At 47.1% G+C, this 12,777-nt stretch overlaps 1 protein-coding gene across 11 annotated transcripts in view; it reads right to left on the bottom strand.

The window, feature by feature from the left end:
• PLXNB1 (plexin B1) overlaps positions 1-12,777 on the bottom strand; it is a 191,024-nt gene that overhangs the window by 15,953 nt on the left and 162,294 nt on the right. For all 11 annotated transcript variants that reach the window (XM_073350752.1, XM_073350762.1, XM_073350758.1 and 8 more), the window contains 5 exons: positions 12,128-12,274; positions 11,118-11,295; positions 6,807-6,910; positions 5,503-5,587; positions 4,861-5,027 (listed from right to left, as the gene is read on the bottom strand). In XM_073350752.1, the coding sequence (XP_073206853.1) occupies positions 4,861-5,027; positions 5,503-5,587; positions 6,807-6,910; positions 11,118-11,295; positions 12,128-12,274 (681 nt within the window). The remainder of the gene's footprint in view (positions 1-4,860; positions 5,028-5,502; positions 5,588-6,806; positions 6,911-11,117; positions 11,296-12,127; positions 12,275-12,777) is intronic.

The following is a 12,777-nucleotide window of genomic DNA, read 5'->3' as shown; positions in this document are numbered from 1 at the left end:
TACTGACATTCTTCCAGTCTTCTGGAACTTTCCCAGTGTTCCAAGTCTTACTGAAAAAAAATCAACACTACCAGTCCATTAGGCTCCTCAGCCACCTCTTTTAAAATCCTTGGATGCAAGTTATCTGTACCCACTCATTTAAATGTGTAATTTTAATAGCTGCTCTTTAGCATCCTCCTGAGATACTTGTGTAATAGAAAGAGTGTTATCATATGGTATGACATCTGTTTTCCCCCCAATACGGAACAGAAGTATTTATTGAACACTTTTCAGAGTAACAGCCGTGTTAGTCTGTATTCGCAAAAAGAAAAGGAGTACTTGTGGCACCTTAGAGACTAACCAATTTATTTGAGCATAACTCCATACGGCTAATGCTCAGATAAATTGGTTAGTCTCTAAGGTGCCACAAGTACTCCTTTTCTTTTTATTGAACACTGCTGCCTTTTCTGGATTACTATTCATAATTTTACCATTTCCATTTAGTAATACCATTTTTAAATCTTTTAAAACTTTTTGTTCCTAATATACTTAAAAACTCCTTACTGTCCTTTACTCTTGCTGGCCATAGATTTTTCCTTATGTCCTGTTGCTTCCTTTGTCAGCTGTCTACAAGTCCCAGCTTTTGATTTATATTCATTACTATCAATTTCCCCTTTCCTCCATTTGTTATATATTATTGTTTAATTTTTTATAGCTGCCTTCACTTCCCCTCTAAACCTATTCAATTAATTAGTACAGACTTCTTCCTTGACTGGGATTGTGGCTTTTCGGGCATCTAGTAAAGTGTTCTTAAGCAATTCCCAACTACCATTCCCATTTTTCTGATTAAATTCTTCCACTCCGATTGATTTGGCTCAATTGTTTCCAGCTCATTGCAGGTCACTTCCTTTCATTCAGAAGTAGCCCTCCCACCAAATCAGAACCACATTGTATACAAGGGGAATATTAAACTTGATCCTCAAATTGCTGGGGAACCAAAGGAGGTGTCTGAGGGTGGGTAAAGTGAGCGGAACCACAATAGGAAGGAATGAGAGATAGCCCATAACAAAAGATGGTGCAGTTCACATGCTGAAGGCTGCTCATAGATCAAGCGGAATAAGGAGGGAAAAGGGTCCTTCTTCAGACACAAGAAGGAGTTTTGACACCTATCCGAGGACAGCAATTTCCATACTATGGTCTCAGTGAAATCCAGACTGAACTCAGTAAAGACTATTGTTATTGGGGAAAGGATAAGGGAGGGGGAAAAAAAATCAGAATTCTTTGCTGAGCATGTCTTTGTTTCTGTAAGCTAAGAACAAGGAAACACAACCTTCCACAATAGGGTGCATGTGAGGAAGGGTGGACTTGTGTTTAAGGCACTGGACAGATTCAAGAGATTATTTTCCCAGCCGTGCCACAGAATCCCTGCACAAGACACTAGTCTCACTGTGTCTCCTGTAGCCAATGATTTTAGTTTATTGTTCATTTATTGTGCGATGTTACAATTAACTAAAATATATATAATCATTGGATGCCAAATAGATTTAAATTGTAGGATTATAGAAATATAAGATTGATCAGTAGTCAGAAGGGATAATTATGTATTAGGTATCTAAGTAAGCAGGGCTGAAACATAAGGCCTACAGGGTGAGGCCTGTGAGATTTGAGTTTAGTCATACTATGCCATAGGCTTAAAGAATGCTTGACATAAATAAGTGACCAAAGAATGACCCTATGCCGCAAGATTATAGGAAAAGAGGTGCCAATGGGTGATATTGTGAAAAATTAACAATATGAGTAATTTTTTTTGCTTACAACATACCTGGGTAGTCATATTTTTCTAACACATACCCTAACTGCAGGTACACTATATGCATAAATCCTAATGAGGTATAGTCAGAATCACATTATAAAATAGAGGGTGCCCAGATTAGGAAAGTTAAGCTCCCTAGAGCAGATGTGGGCAAACTACAGCCTGTGGGCCACATCCAGCCCGCAGGACCATCCTGCCTGTCTCCTCCTCCGCTGTCCCCCCTCCCCTGCAGCCATGCCACCACGCGAGCAGCACTCTGGGCAGCAGGGCTGCGCAATCCTGCAGGGCAGCACAGAAGCGTGTCTGGCTCCAGCCAGGCAGCACAGCTGCCAGACATGCTGCTCTGAGCGGCATGGTAAGGGGGCCGGGGGGTTGGATAAGGGGCAGGGGATCCTGGGGGGTAGTCAGGGGACAAGGGGCAGTTGGATGGCGCGGAGGTTCTTGTGGGGTGGGGAGCGGTGGCCAGGGGACGGGGAACGGACGGACTGGATAAGCATGGGAGTCCTGGGGGGCCTGTTGGGGGCGGGGGTGTGGATAGGCATTGGGGGGGGCAGTCAGGGGACAGGGAGGGGTTGGATAGGGGGAGCGGTCCCGGGGGCAGGGGTGGTTAGGGTCGGGGGGGAGGGGTCTCAGGAGGGGGTGATCAGGGGACAAGGAGCGGGGGGGTTGGATGGGTCGGGGGTTCTGAGGGGGGCAGTCAGGGCACGGGAAGTGGGAGGGGGCAGATAGGGGGCAGGGGCCAGGCTGTTTGCGGAGGCACAGCCTTCCCTGCCCGGCCCTCCATACAGTTTTGCAACCCCAATGTGGCCCTCAGGCCAAAAAGTTTGCCCACCCCTGCCCTAGAGGAAACTCCAGCGGGAACCATCCCTCTAGTGCTGATTAGCAAGGCAGCCATCAGACCTTAAGAATATCATTAAGAATGCAAGTATGACTATATTTGTAACTTGTGCATAGGTCTGTATAAAATTTCTATATATTTGGTTAATCATAACTTTAACTGTACCTTTAATAAAACTTGTAAAACAGACTAGACCTTATACTTGTAAGTACGTGTATGGTCACTATCCTGGGTCTTTATGTGTTCCTTGAGACTAAATCTGAAGCAAATAGCAGAGGTGACTTTCACTCTGTTGAGCTTGAAACTGTCGACACCAGAGCCGAACCCACGGTAGCGTAATACTGCCTTACAAAATTAACTTTAAATAAAATAGAAGGCTATACTCAATTCCCATCTGTAAAGAGTGGTCACTTACCTTCTATGAGAGGCTGTTGTCTGCATGGATCCCATTGTAGGTACACATGTGTCCCATGAATGGGAGATCAGAATATTTGATCAGGAGTGTCCGTTCGACTGTGCCTGCACCATGCGTGTCCTTGTGCCCCCGCTCCCCACCCAAGGGCATAAAGGGCAGAGCAGCTACCACAACCATCACTCAGTTCTGTCACTAATTCAGAACGGCAGGGAAAGAGGCTCGCAAAAAGCAGGGCTGGAGGGTGGGCCATGAGATCCAGGATGATGATGTGTCAAAGCAGTAAGGTAAGTAACTGTTTTCAGTTCAAGTACACGTCCATGTGGATCTCTTCCTAGGTGACTGATGAGCAGTGGCCCATCTGGAAGGTGACACTGAGGAGTCCAAACCTGCACTGACTGAACCGTGTCTGTGACGTTACCTAACAAATCTGGCATCTCATCTTGCCCCAGGTCAAGAGCATAGCGGTTAACAGCAGTACGGGGCTGACTCCACGTAGCTGCCTTGCCAGGTTCAGATAGCTGAAGAAGGCAGAGGAGCAGCCTGTGCTCTACTGGAATGAGCTCTGATGTTTGCAGGGAGAAGGGTAGCAGCCATGCGATAGCAGATTGAAATACACTGGGTAATCCACAGAGGTATTCTCTGGAAGATGGCCTGCCCGAGAGGCACCACAGATGGCAACAACAAGACAAGGAGTCTGTCTGAAGGGCTTTGTCCTTTCCCGATAATAGAACAAGGCTTGTGAAACATCCCCGGTGCGAAGTTAGTTTGTCCCTGAAGAGGAATGGGGTTTGGGAAAGAAAGCAGGAGATCTGACAACTTTAGGAAAAAACTGGGAATGATGTCTGACCACCACCTTCCCTCTCTGGAATGCTGAGTAAGAGGGTCAGCCATGATCAATGCAAGTTCACTGACCTGTTTGGCTGATGTGATGGTGAACAAAAAGGCGGTCCTGCGAGTAAGGTGTTATAAAGAGAGAGGCTCGAAGGGGGCTCCAGGGAACTTGTAAGGACAATATTAAGATCCCAGGTCAGAGGGGGTTCTCTGATTGGTGGATAAGCAAGTAGAAATCTAGATACTGTGGGATACAGGAAAAAACTGAACATGACTACATGGGTGAGGAGTATGCTGAGATTGCTGCAAGATGGACTTTGATGGAGCTGAACAAGCATCCAGAATGTTTCAAAAATGCAGAATATAAATCGAGGATTTTAGGTACCGAGGCTTTCAATGGGTCATGGTTGTGTTGGGCTGCCCAAAATTAAAAATCCTTTCCATTTAGAGGAGTAAGTCTTCCTCATGGAGAACTTTCTTCTTTGCAGTAGGATATCTTGTAGCGCAATCTCTGTCAGTAGCAGTCGGACAGCCTGAATACTGGCTGGTTGATACAATGATTTGTTATCTGGATGAAGTGTCTGACCTTGGTTTTGTGATATTAGGGTAACAATGGAGCTCCACTCATGGTTGGTAATGGGTTGTCTGTAAATCAGGGCTTTGGAGCGGAGCCAGGAGCTGGAGCGCGGAGCAGCTCCAGAGCAGTGAAGCGGCAGGTTCTTGCCTGGAGCTGGAGCAGAGCCGGAGCACAACTCCCTTACCATGTGTAACTCAGATATTATGGTGCTGGAGTTACAGGGAAACCAACAAATAAATACATCAGTAATCTGGGCAGCAAAGAATTATTTCCTCATGTGCAGTGCTGCACAGCTGGCAAAGCACACCCTGGGGCTTGAGGGTTTAGCACCAAGCCTTGGCCATTGGGGAAGGAAGTATCCTAGGCATGACCCAGTTTAGCTAATCCAACACTATGTTCTTTCCTACCTTCATAGAGAGGAGACGTGTCAAATAAATTTCAGGAATGGCCTTGGCTCGCTCCCGATCCCGTAAGCTTCCTCGCCTGTGTTTGGGGAGCTCTGGCTCTTCAGTTGGTTTTACTAGGTGCCAAAGTTTTATTCCACCCTCATCTGCATCTTCCAGCATCGGCGTTTCTGAAACATAAATACTACTGAAATCTCTAGGCTCCCCTCAGAGACTGGCCACGTTGCTTGGAGCCACTTGCCGCCCCAAGATTTCCCTGCACTAAGGGAACATGCAGCAAGATAGGGATTATGCCGAGGCCCTAGGTTTATTAACTGGTGGGCCTATTAGCTATGGATTGCACCCAGCCCCTGTGGTTAGCAACTAGAAGATTCCAGCTCAAGCTGGACTCTCCTTGCTGGCCCTGATTTCTTGTTTTTAGGGGCCTCTGGCTCCCAGACACTTACAGAAGCTCCTGGAGCTGACAGTTTGGCTATCCTGTCAATGCTAATAGTGAGGAAGGCCCAACTCACCCAGTAGCTATTGGGGGTTACCATAAAGTTAAGTCTATTGCCTGGGAGTACAAAGTCCTAGCTTGCCAGCTTATGGACTCTGTGAAACTATTTTATGAGGATGGAACGTTAAGGCCTTAAGCATCAGACTCACTCTCTCCAGGGACGTAATCCTGATTCTCCCTGGGGATATGTTTGGTCAGACGTGGGACCAGAGCTACAGTTGCTCCATCAGGCACCTGTGTACAAGCAGAACTTGGGTTAACAATATGCTGTACATTTCTCCTCAGTGTGACAGGCAGACTTTAAACAGTACAACAGCCCACCCACAAGAAAGAATGGTCTCCTGGTTAGAAGAGGGGACTAGGACTCAGGACCCCAGGGTTCCATTCTTGGCTCTGCTACTGACTCACTCTGTGAGCTTGGTAAAGTTTCTTCAACACTCCATGTCTCAGTTTCCCCATCTGTAAAAAGGGCTGTGAGGGTCAATGATGTCTGTCAGGTACTTTGAGGCAAGGTAAGGGCAAGGTATTTTAAACATTATTTTTCATTCCCAGCAGCCTCATCCCAGCTCTGGAGACCATCATCTGCTATACTGGCAAGTAGCCCTTATATTGACTTCAACCAGCAAGCCTGTCTCCTGCTGACAGAAGAGTTACACAATTGCAGGTCTGCAACATGGTGTATCGACAACGACAGCAGTGAGATACAGTCTAGTGCAACCCAACTTCTACAACCTTAAATAAAGAAGATACTGAGAAAGAAGGAAAGAAGGGGGTGAGCAGTATAGAGGTAGAGTGACAGCAGATACTGCGGTGAAGGGTGCATTTGACAGAGGCTAAAGGAGAAGTGAAAGATAATGGTCCATACTGGCTTTAGAATCAATTACACAGAGTGAAGTGCTGAACAGCACAGCTGCCATTTCCTAGCCCCACAAATTTTCCATGTGCCCAGAAAGGGACCCATTTGTCTAATCACTTTTCCTCACATTCCCACAATCCTTGTGTGACTGCTGCTTGGTTCTTTGATGGTGACAAATCTATGGTAGGAGTAGGAAGAGGTGCACCAAAATTGCTTTCAATTGTGAGTGAAGGTAGGATTTAAGTCTTAATTTCCAGAGTCAAAGGACTTAGGCGCTAACCAACAGATCCAGCAACCCTGCCCTGATTACAGCATCTCCAGAAATTAGCTTAGGGCTATATATTCAGACACCGTTTGCCTCCCCAGCATCCCTGGCTCAAGCTGTCAGAGGTGGAGATGCAGAGTACAGAGGAGGTTACACTGACTGAACAGCAGTTCCTGTGTCATGAGCAAGTCAGAGGCTTGACCACATCACAGGTGGGACTAAAAACGTTCTTTAGATGGGATCAGGCGAGAGTCAAATCTAGAAGCGGAGTGTACACTTGGAATTGAAAGGTCACTGAAAAGGGAAAGGGAAGAAGAATGCTCAGTTCTGACCTTGTAGTGCTGAAGAGTGTTCAGGCGCTTCCAGGTCCCCTGAATGACAGAGGTCACATCCTCATCCGAAAGGATCAGGTGACCAGCCAGACCTGATCTCCACTCTGCAGTCATCAAAACACAGAAAACAGAAAATAAAAAAAACGTTTACTGTGAAAGTTGAACTGTCTTTAAAACTCTCTTGTATATTTCACTTTCAATAAGCAGAAACCAATGCCAAGTAAGACTAATAACATGCCAGAATTGTATCAGCAGTGCACTGCATGAGTGCTGAAAGTTTAATCTCATAGCTGTTAGGAAATGCGGGGTAAAGTTCCAGCAGCAACACACTCTACCCCTTTGGATATGTACATTGCAATAATGTAACCACACAATTTCTATGCTGTAATACAAAACAGCACAAATGTGCAGCATGTGTTACAGGAAAAGGTATCTTTAAAGGCCCTGTGTCTATTAGGATTGTTACTTACTATTTTATAACATAGAATCATAGAATATCAGGGTTGGAAGGGACCTCAGGAGTTCATCTAGTCCAACCCCCTGCTCAAAGCAGGACCAATCTCCAATTAAATCATCCCAGCCAGGGCTTTGTCAAGCCTGACCTTAAAAACTTCTAAGGAAGGAGATTCTACCACCTCCCTAGGTAACGCATTCCAGTGTTTCACCACCCTCTTAGTGAAAAAGTTTTTCCAAATATCCAACCTAAACCTCCCCCACTGCAACTTGAGACTATTACTCCTTGTCCTGTCGTCTATCACTGAGAATAGTCTAGAACCATCCTCTCTGGAACCACCTCTCAGGTAGTTGAAAGCAGCTATCAAATCCCCCCTCATTCTTCTCTTCCGCAGACTAAACAATCCCAGTTCCCTCAGCCTCTCCTCATAAGTCATGTGTTCCAGACCCCTAATCATTTTTGTTGCCCTTCGATGGACTCTCTCCAATTTATCCACATCCTTCTTGTAGTGTGGGGCCCAAAACTGGACACAGTACTCCAGATGAGGCCTCACCAATGTCGAATAGAGGGGGACGATCACGTCCCTCGATCTGCTCGCTATGCCCCTACTTATACATCCCAAAATGCCATTGGCCTTCTTGGCAACAAGGGCACACTGCTGACTCATATCCAGCTTCTCGTCCACCGTCACCCGTAGGTCCTTTTCCGCAGAACTGCTGCCTAGCCATTCGGTCCCTAGTCTGTAGCTGTGCATTGGGTTCTTCCGTCCTAAGTGCAGGACCCTGCACTTATCCTTATTGAACCTCATCAGATTTCTTTTGGCCCAATCCTCCAATTTGTCTAGGTCCCTCTGTATCCTTTCCCTGCCCTCCAGCGTATCTACCACTCCTCCCAGTTTAGTATCATCCACAAATTTGCTGAGAGTGCAATCCACACCATCCTCCAGATCATTTATGAAGATATTGAACAAAACCGGCCCCAGGACCGACCCTTGGGGCACTCCACTTGACACCGGCTGCCAACTAGACATGGAGCCATTGATCACTACCCGTTGAGCCCGACAATCTAGCCAACTTTCTACCCACCTTGTAGTGCATTCATCCAGCCCATACTTCCTTAACTTGCTGGCAAGAATACTGTGGGAGACCGTGTCAAAAGCTTTGCTAAAGTCAAGAAACAATACATCCACTGCTTTCCCTTCATCCACAGAACCAGTAATCTCATCATAGAAGGCGATTAGATTAGTCAGGCATGACCTTCCCTTGGTGAATCCATGCTGACTGTTCCTGATCACTTTCCTCTCATGTAAGTGCTTCAGGATTGATTCTTTGAGGACCTGCTCCATGATTTTTCCGGGGGCTGAGGTGAGGCTGACTGGCCTGTAGTTCCCAGGATCCTCCTTCTTCTCTTTTTTAAAGATTGGCACTACATTAGCCTTTTTCCAGTCATCTGGGACTTCCCCCGTTTGCCACGAGTTTTCAAAGATAATGGCCAATGGCTCTGCAATCACAGCCGCCAATTCCTTTAGCACTCTCTGATGCAGCTCGACCGGCCCCATGGACTTGTGCACATCCAGCTTTTCTAAATAGTCCCGAACTACCTCTTTCTCCACAGAGGGCTGGCCACCTACTCCCCATGCTGTGTTGCCCAGCGCAGCAGTCTGGGAGCTGACCTTGTTCGTGAAGACAGAGGCAAAAAAAGCATTGAGTACATTAGCTTTTTCCACATCCTCTGTCACTAGGTTGCCTCCCTCATTCAGTAAGGGGCCCACACTTTCCTTGGCTTTCTTCTTGTTGCCAACATACCTGAAGAAACCCTTCTTGTTACTCTTGACATCTCTTGCTAGCTGCAGCTCCAGGTGCGATTTGGCCCTCCTGATTTCATTCCTACATGCCCGAGCAATATTTTTATACTCTTCCCTGGTCATATGTCCAACCTTCCACTTCTTGTAAGCTTCTTTTTTATGTTTAAGATCCGCTAGGATTTCACCGTTAAGCCAGGCTGGTCGCCTGCCATATTTACTATTCTTTCGACTCATCGGGACGGTTTGTCCCTGTAACCTCAACAGGGATTCCTTGAAATACAGCCAGCTCTCCTGGACTCCCTTCCCCTTCATGTTAGTCCCCCAGGGGATCCTACCCATCCGTTCCCTGAGGGAGTCGAAGTCTGCTTTCCTGAAGTCCAGGGTCCGTATCCTGCTGCTTACCTTTCTTCCCTGTGTCAGGATCCTGAACTCAACCAACTCATGGTCACTGCCTCCCAGATTCCCATCCACTTTTGCTTCCCCTACTAATTCTTCCCAGTTTGTGAGCAGCAGGTCAAGAAAAGCTCCCCCCCTAGTTGGCTCCTCTAGCACTTGCACCAGGAAATGGTCCTCTACGCTTTCCAAAAACTTCCTGGATTGTCTGTGCACCGCTGTATTGCTCTCCCAGCAGATATCAGGAAAATTAAAGTCACCCATGAGAACCAGGGCGTGCAATCTAGTAGCTTCTGCAAGTTGCTGGAAGAAAGCCTCATCCACCTCATCCCCCTGGTCCGGTGGTCTATAGCAGACTCCCGCCACTACATCACTCTTGTTGCTCACACTTCTAAACATTATTTGACAAAGGACAGCAGATTATTGCCAGAATGTCTAGAACTTCACAGAAGACATGAAGATATTGTCCTTGCTCCAAAGAACTTTAAATGAGTAAAGGCATCCCAGCCACCCTGCTAGCGCAGACATGGGCATCTTACCCTTGCCTGGCATTCATTGTGCATAGGCTACAAACTTTGTAAAGCTGGGAGCACAGCAGCCTCTCTGCACAGGAGAGGGGGGCCCAACAACCTGTTTGAGCTGCTGCCACCACCTTCTTTCTATCTGTCTGCATCCGTGGATTAATTGCTGCAATGGCAATGAATGGTTTGAATGAAGAGTGGAGTTCTAAGTGCTACAGAATTCAATATAGGGGAACTCAGACTTGTGTTTTCAGCCTTCCTTGCCAAGCTAAAACCTGAGCTTTCAGCATCAATATGGGATCATTACTCATTGGTAATTCTGTTGGCCATAGTCATCCTCTCCCTCCCTCCTAAGCAACGGCAATTATAGACAGGAAGATGGCTCCACATCCCAGAGGCCAGGAGGGATGGGAGAAGAGGGAGGCATGTCAAGAAGTGTGTCCAGAGTAAGCTGCAAACACTGAATCACGCAATTCATTACTGAGCGAGAGCATGTCCTATGAATACATCAGTGTGCAGATGCCTGACTGCTGCCAACTGAGAAAAAGGAACAAAAGAGGAAAAATTGGAGAGCTTATCCGCCAACACGAGCCCTGCATTTCATTAGCCCACTTAGGGCTGATCCTGCACTGCTGAAGTAAATGGGAGTTCTGCCACTGCCTTCGATAAGAGCTGGATTGAGCCCATAACCTTCTAGCACCTCTGCACCAGTCCCATGCTGTCTCCTACACCCTGAGTGCCCTCTCTGATCCCATATGCTTTTCACACACATCCCTTTCCTCATTCAAATCGTTTCTCAAAGACCACCTTCCTCTACAACCCTTCTGACAATAACCAGTCAGGCCCAGTAGCTACTTCCAATGACAAAAAGTGAAAAAAACACAAGGGACCATGCAAACAAGAGGTGTAAGCAGCAGATTACAAGTATCCTCTTTTCCGCCCCACTTCCTGCTATTATCCCTCTCCCCCACTGATCGTGTCACACTGAATCCAGACTAGAACATAATCTCCTGGGGACAGGGACTGTCTCCATTCTCTGCTGAATGGACAGTGAGAGGCATACCAATGGCACAGGAGCCAGTTATTAGATAACCCCACTCTTCAACCTCATCACTGAGCTATCAATGAATTGTGCTCACCAAGGTCCAGGGAGTCTGGGTCTGGGCGGTGACAATATGGCGTTCCTTTATAGATCTGATCTAGGATTTTCTCCTTCACCTGTGTTATGGTGTCACAGTCTAGCACTTTCACAGAGACACCCTGAGAATCCTCTGCCTCTCCCACAGTAGCTTCAGTTTGAGTCAAAGCATTTAAAGTCTGGGGAAAGAAAAGATAGCTGAAATGGCTGCATAAGGTGAAGAGCCTGAGTAGCAATCAATCCTGCACTCCCCTCCCCCCATAGTTACACTTACAATTAGCAAACCACTAATAAGTGATTAATATTAATGATAAACCTTTTACATTTCCAGACCACTGGGGAAGGGAATACCATGAATATAATGAGCCAGATTCTCAGTCCTGCTTCAAGTAGCATGAAGGGCATGTAAAGCTGGTTCAGCAGGCTTCTTGAAGGTTGCCTCTATGTAGGCGGCCTCATCAGCTGGAAAAGAGTTGCTGTAGCCTCTTGCGGCCCCTCCTCCTTCTCCCATGATTCCGCAGTGGATGTAGCCGGTGAGGAGGAGATGTGGCTAGAATACTGCTCTGCTCTGGCAGTCCCTGGCTGTTGGACCTTTTCAGGCCACCAATAGCAGAGCAGCTCTGAATTACACTGGGGAATATGCCAACCCCAGATCCTGGTGTAAAGCTATGGCTTCCAGTGGGCAGTTATAGGACACTAGCGAGTGGGTAGGTTTAGTCCTGACTCAGGGCGGATTAGGACAGTGGTTCTCAATCTTTTTTCATTTGCAGATCCCTAAAATTTCAAATGAAGGTGCGGACCCCTTTGGAAATCTATTGCCTGTATATAGTTGAATTCTGTTCACACAGTTTTCAGTCTAAGTCTTTTGAGGACCCCTTAGACATAGTCCCGCAGACTCATGGGTCCATGCACCACAGGTTGAGAACCACTGGATTAGGAGATGGTGTTTCATTGGTTCAGAACAAGGAGGGAAGAGAAGGCACAAAGAGATGTGCAGTAGGGAGTTCTCACCAGAGTCCGGTACTCCAAGTCTTCTCGCAGAAGGCGGTTATCATTCAGGGTATATTTGGCTTTTCCTGTTACCCAGTCCACTGGTCCCTTATCTACTTGGTGCTTAATTCCACGGAAGAGCATATACAGCGGCTCGCCGACAGAGTCCTGGCAGAGATAGAAAGAGGCTCAACTCTTGAGAGAAGTCACTTTCATTCTGCCTGACAGTGACTTCAGGCCTCAGAACATGGACCCCTTTACCTCCAGGAGCATAGCCAAAGGCACCAGTCAACAAAGCAACTCAAAGAATCCAAGTCGGAGGGTTCCACCCATCCCATCCCTGCTCCATGTTCAGGATAAACTGTCTGGTGGGGCTAAGGCACTGAACTGGAACTCATGAGACCTGGATTCAATTCCATGTGTGCCACAGCATCCCTGAGTGACCTGGGGCAAGACACCATGCCTCAGTTTCCTCATCTGTAAAATGGAGCTCTGTAGCCAGGTTCACTTTGGAGCCTGCATAGGCCTTGTGGGCAGGTTCTGGCTCAACTGTCCCCCAAAGTCTGGAATGGCCTTGCTAGGCAGTCCACAAGCCTAGCAGCTGGGTTATGGTCCTTCATTCCCCAGTGCTCCCCAGGTTCTCCCAGCCAGACAGGGGTATGGTACCTCTC

The sequence above is a fragment of the Lepidochelys kempii genome, chromosome 7, assembly GCF_965140265.1.
Source record: "Lepidochelys kempii isolate rLepKem1 chromosome 7, rLepKem1.hap2, whole genome shotgun sequence".
Taxonomy (NCBI): Eukaryota; Metazoa; Chordata; order Testudines; family Cheloniidae; genus Lepidochelys; species Lepidochelys kempii.
This window is presented reverse-complemented; position numbering and strand designations above follow the sequence as displayed.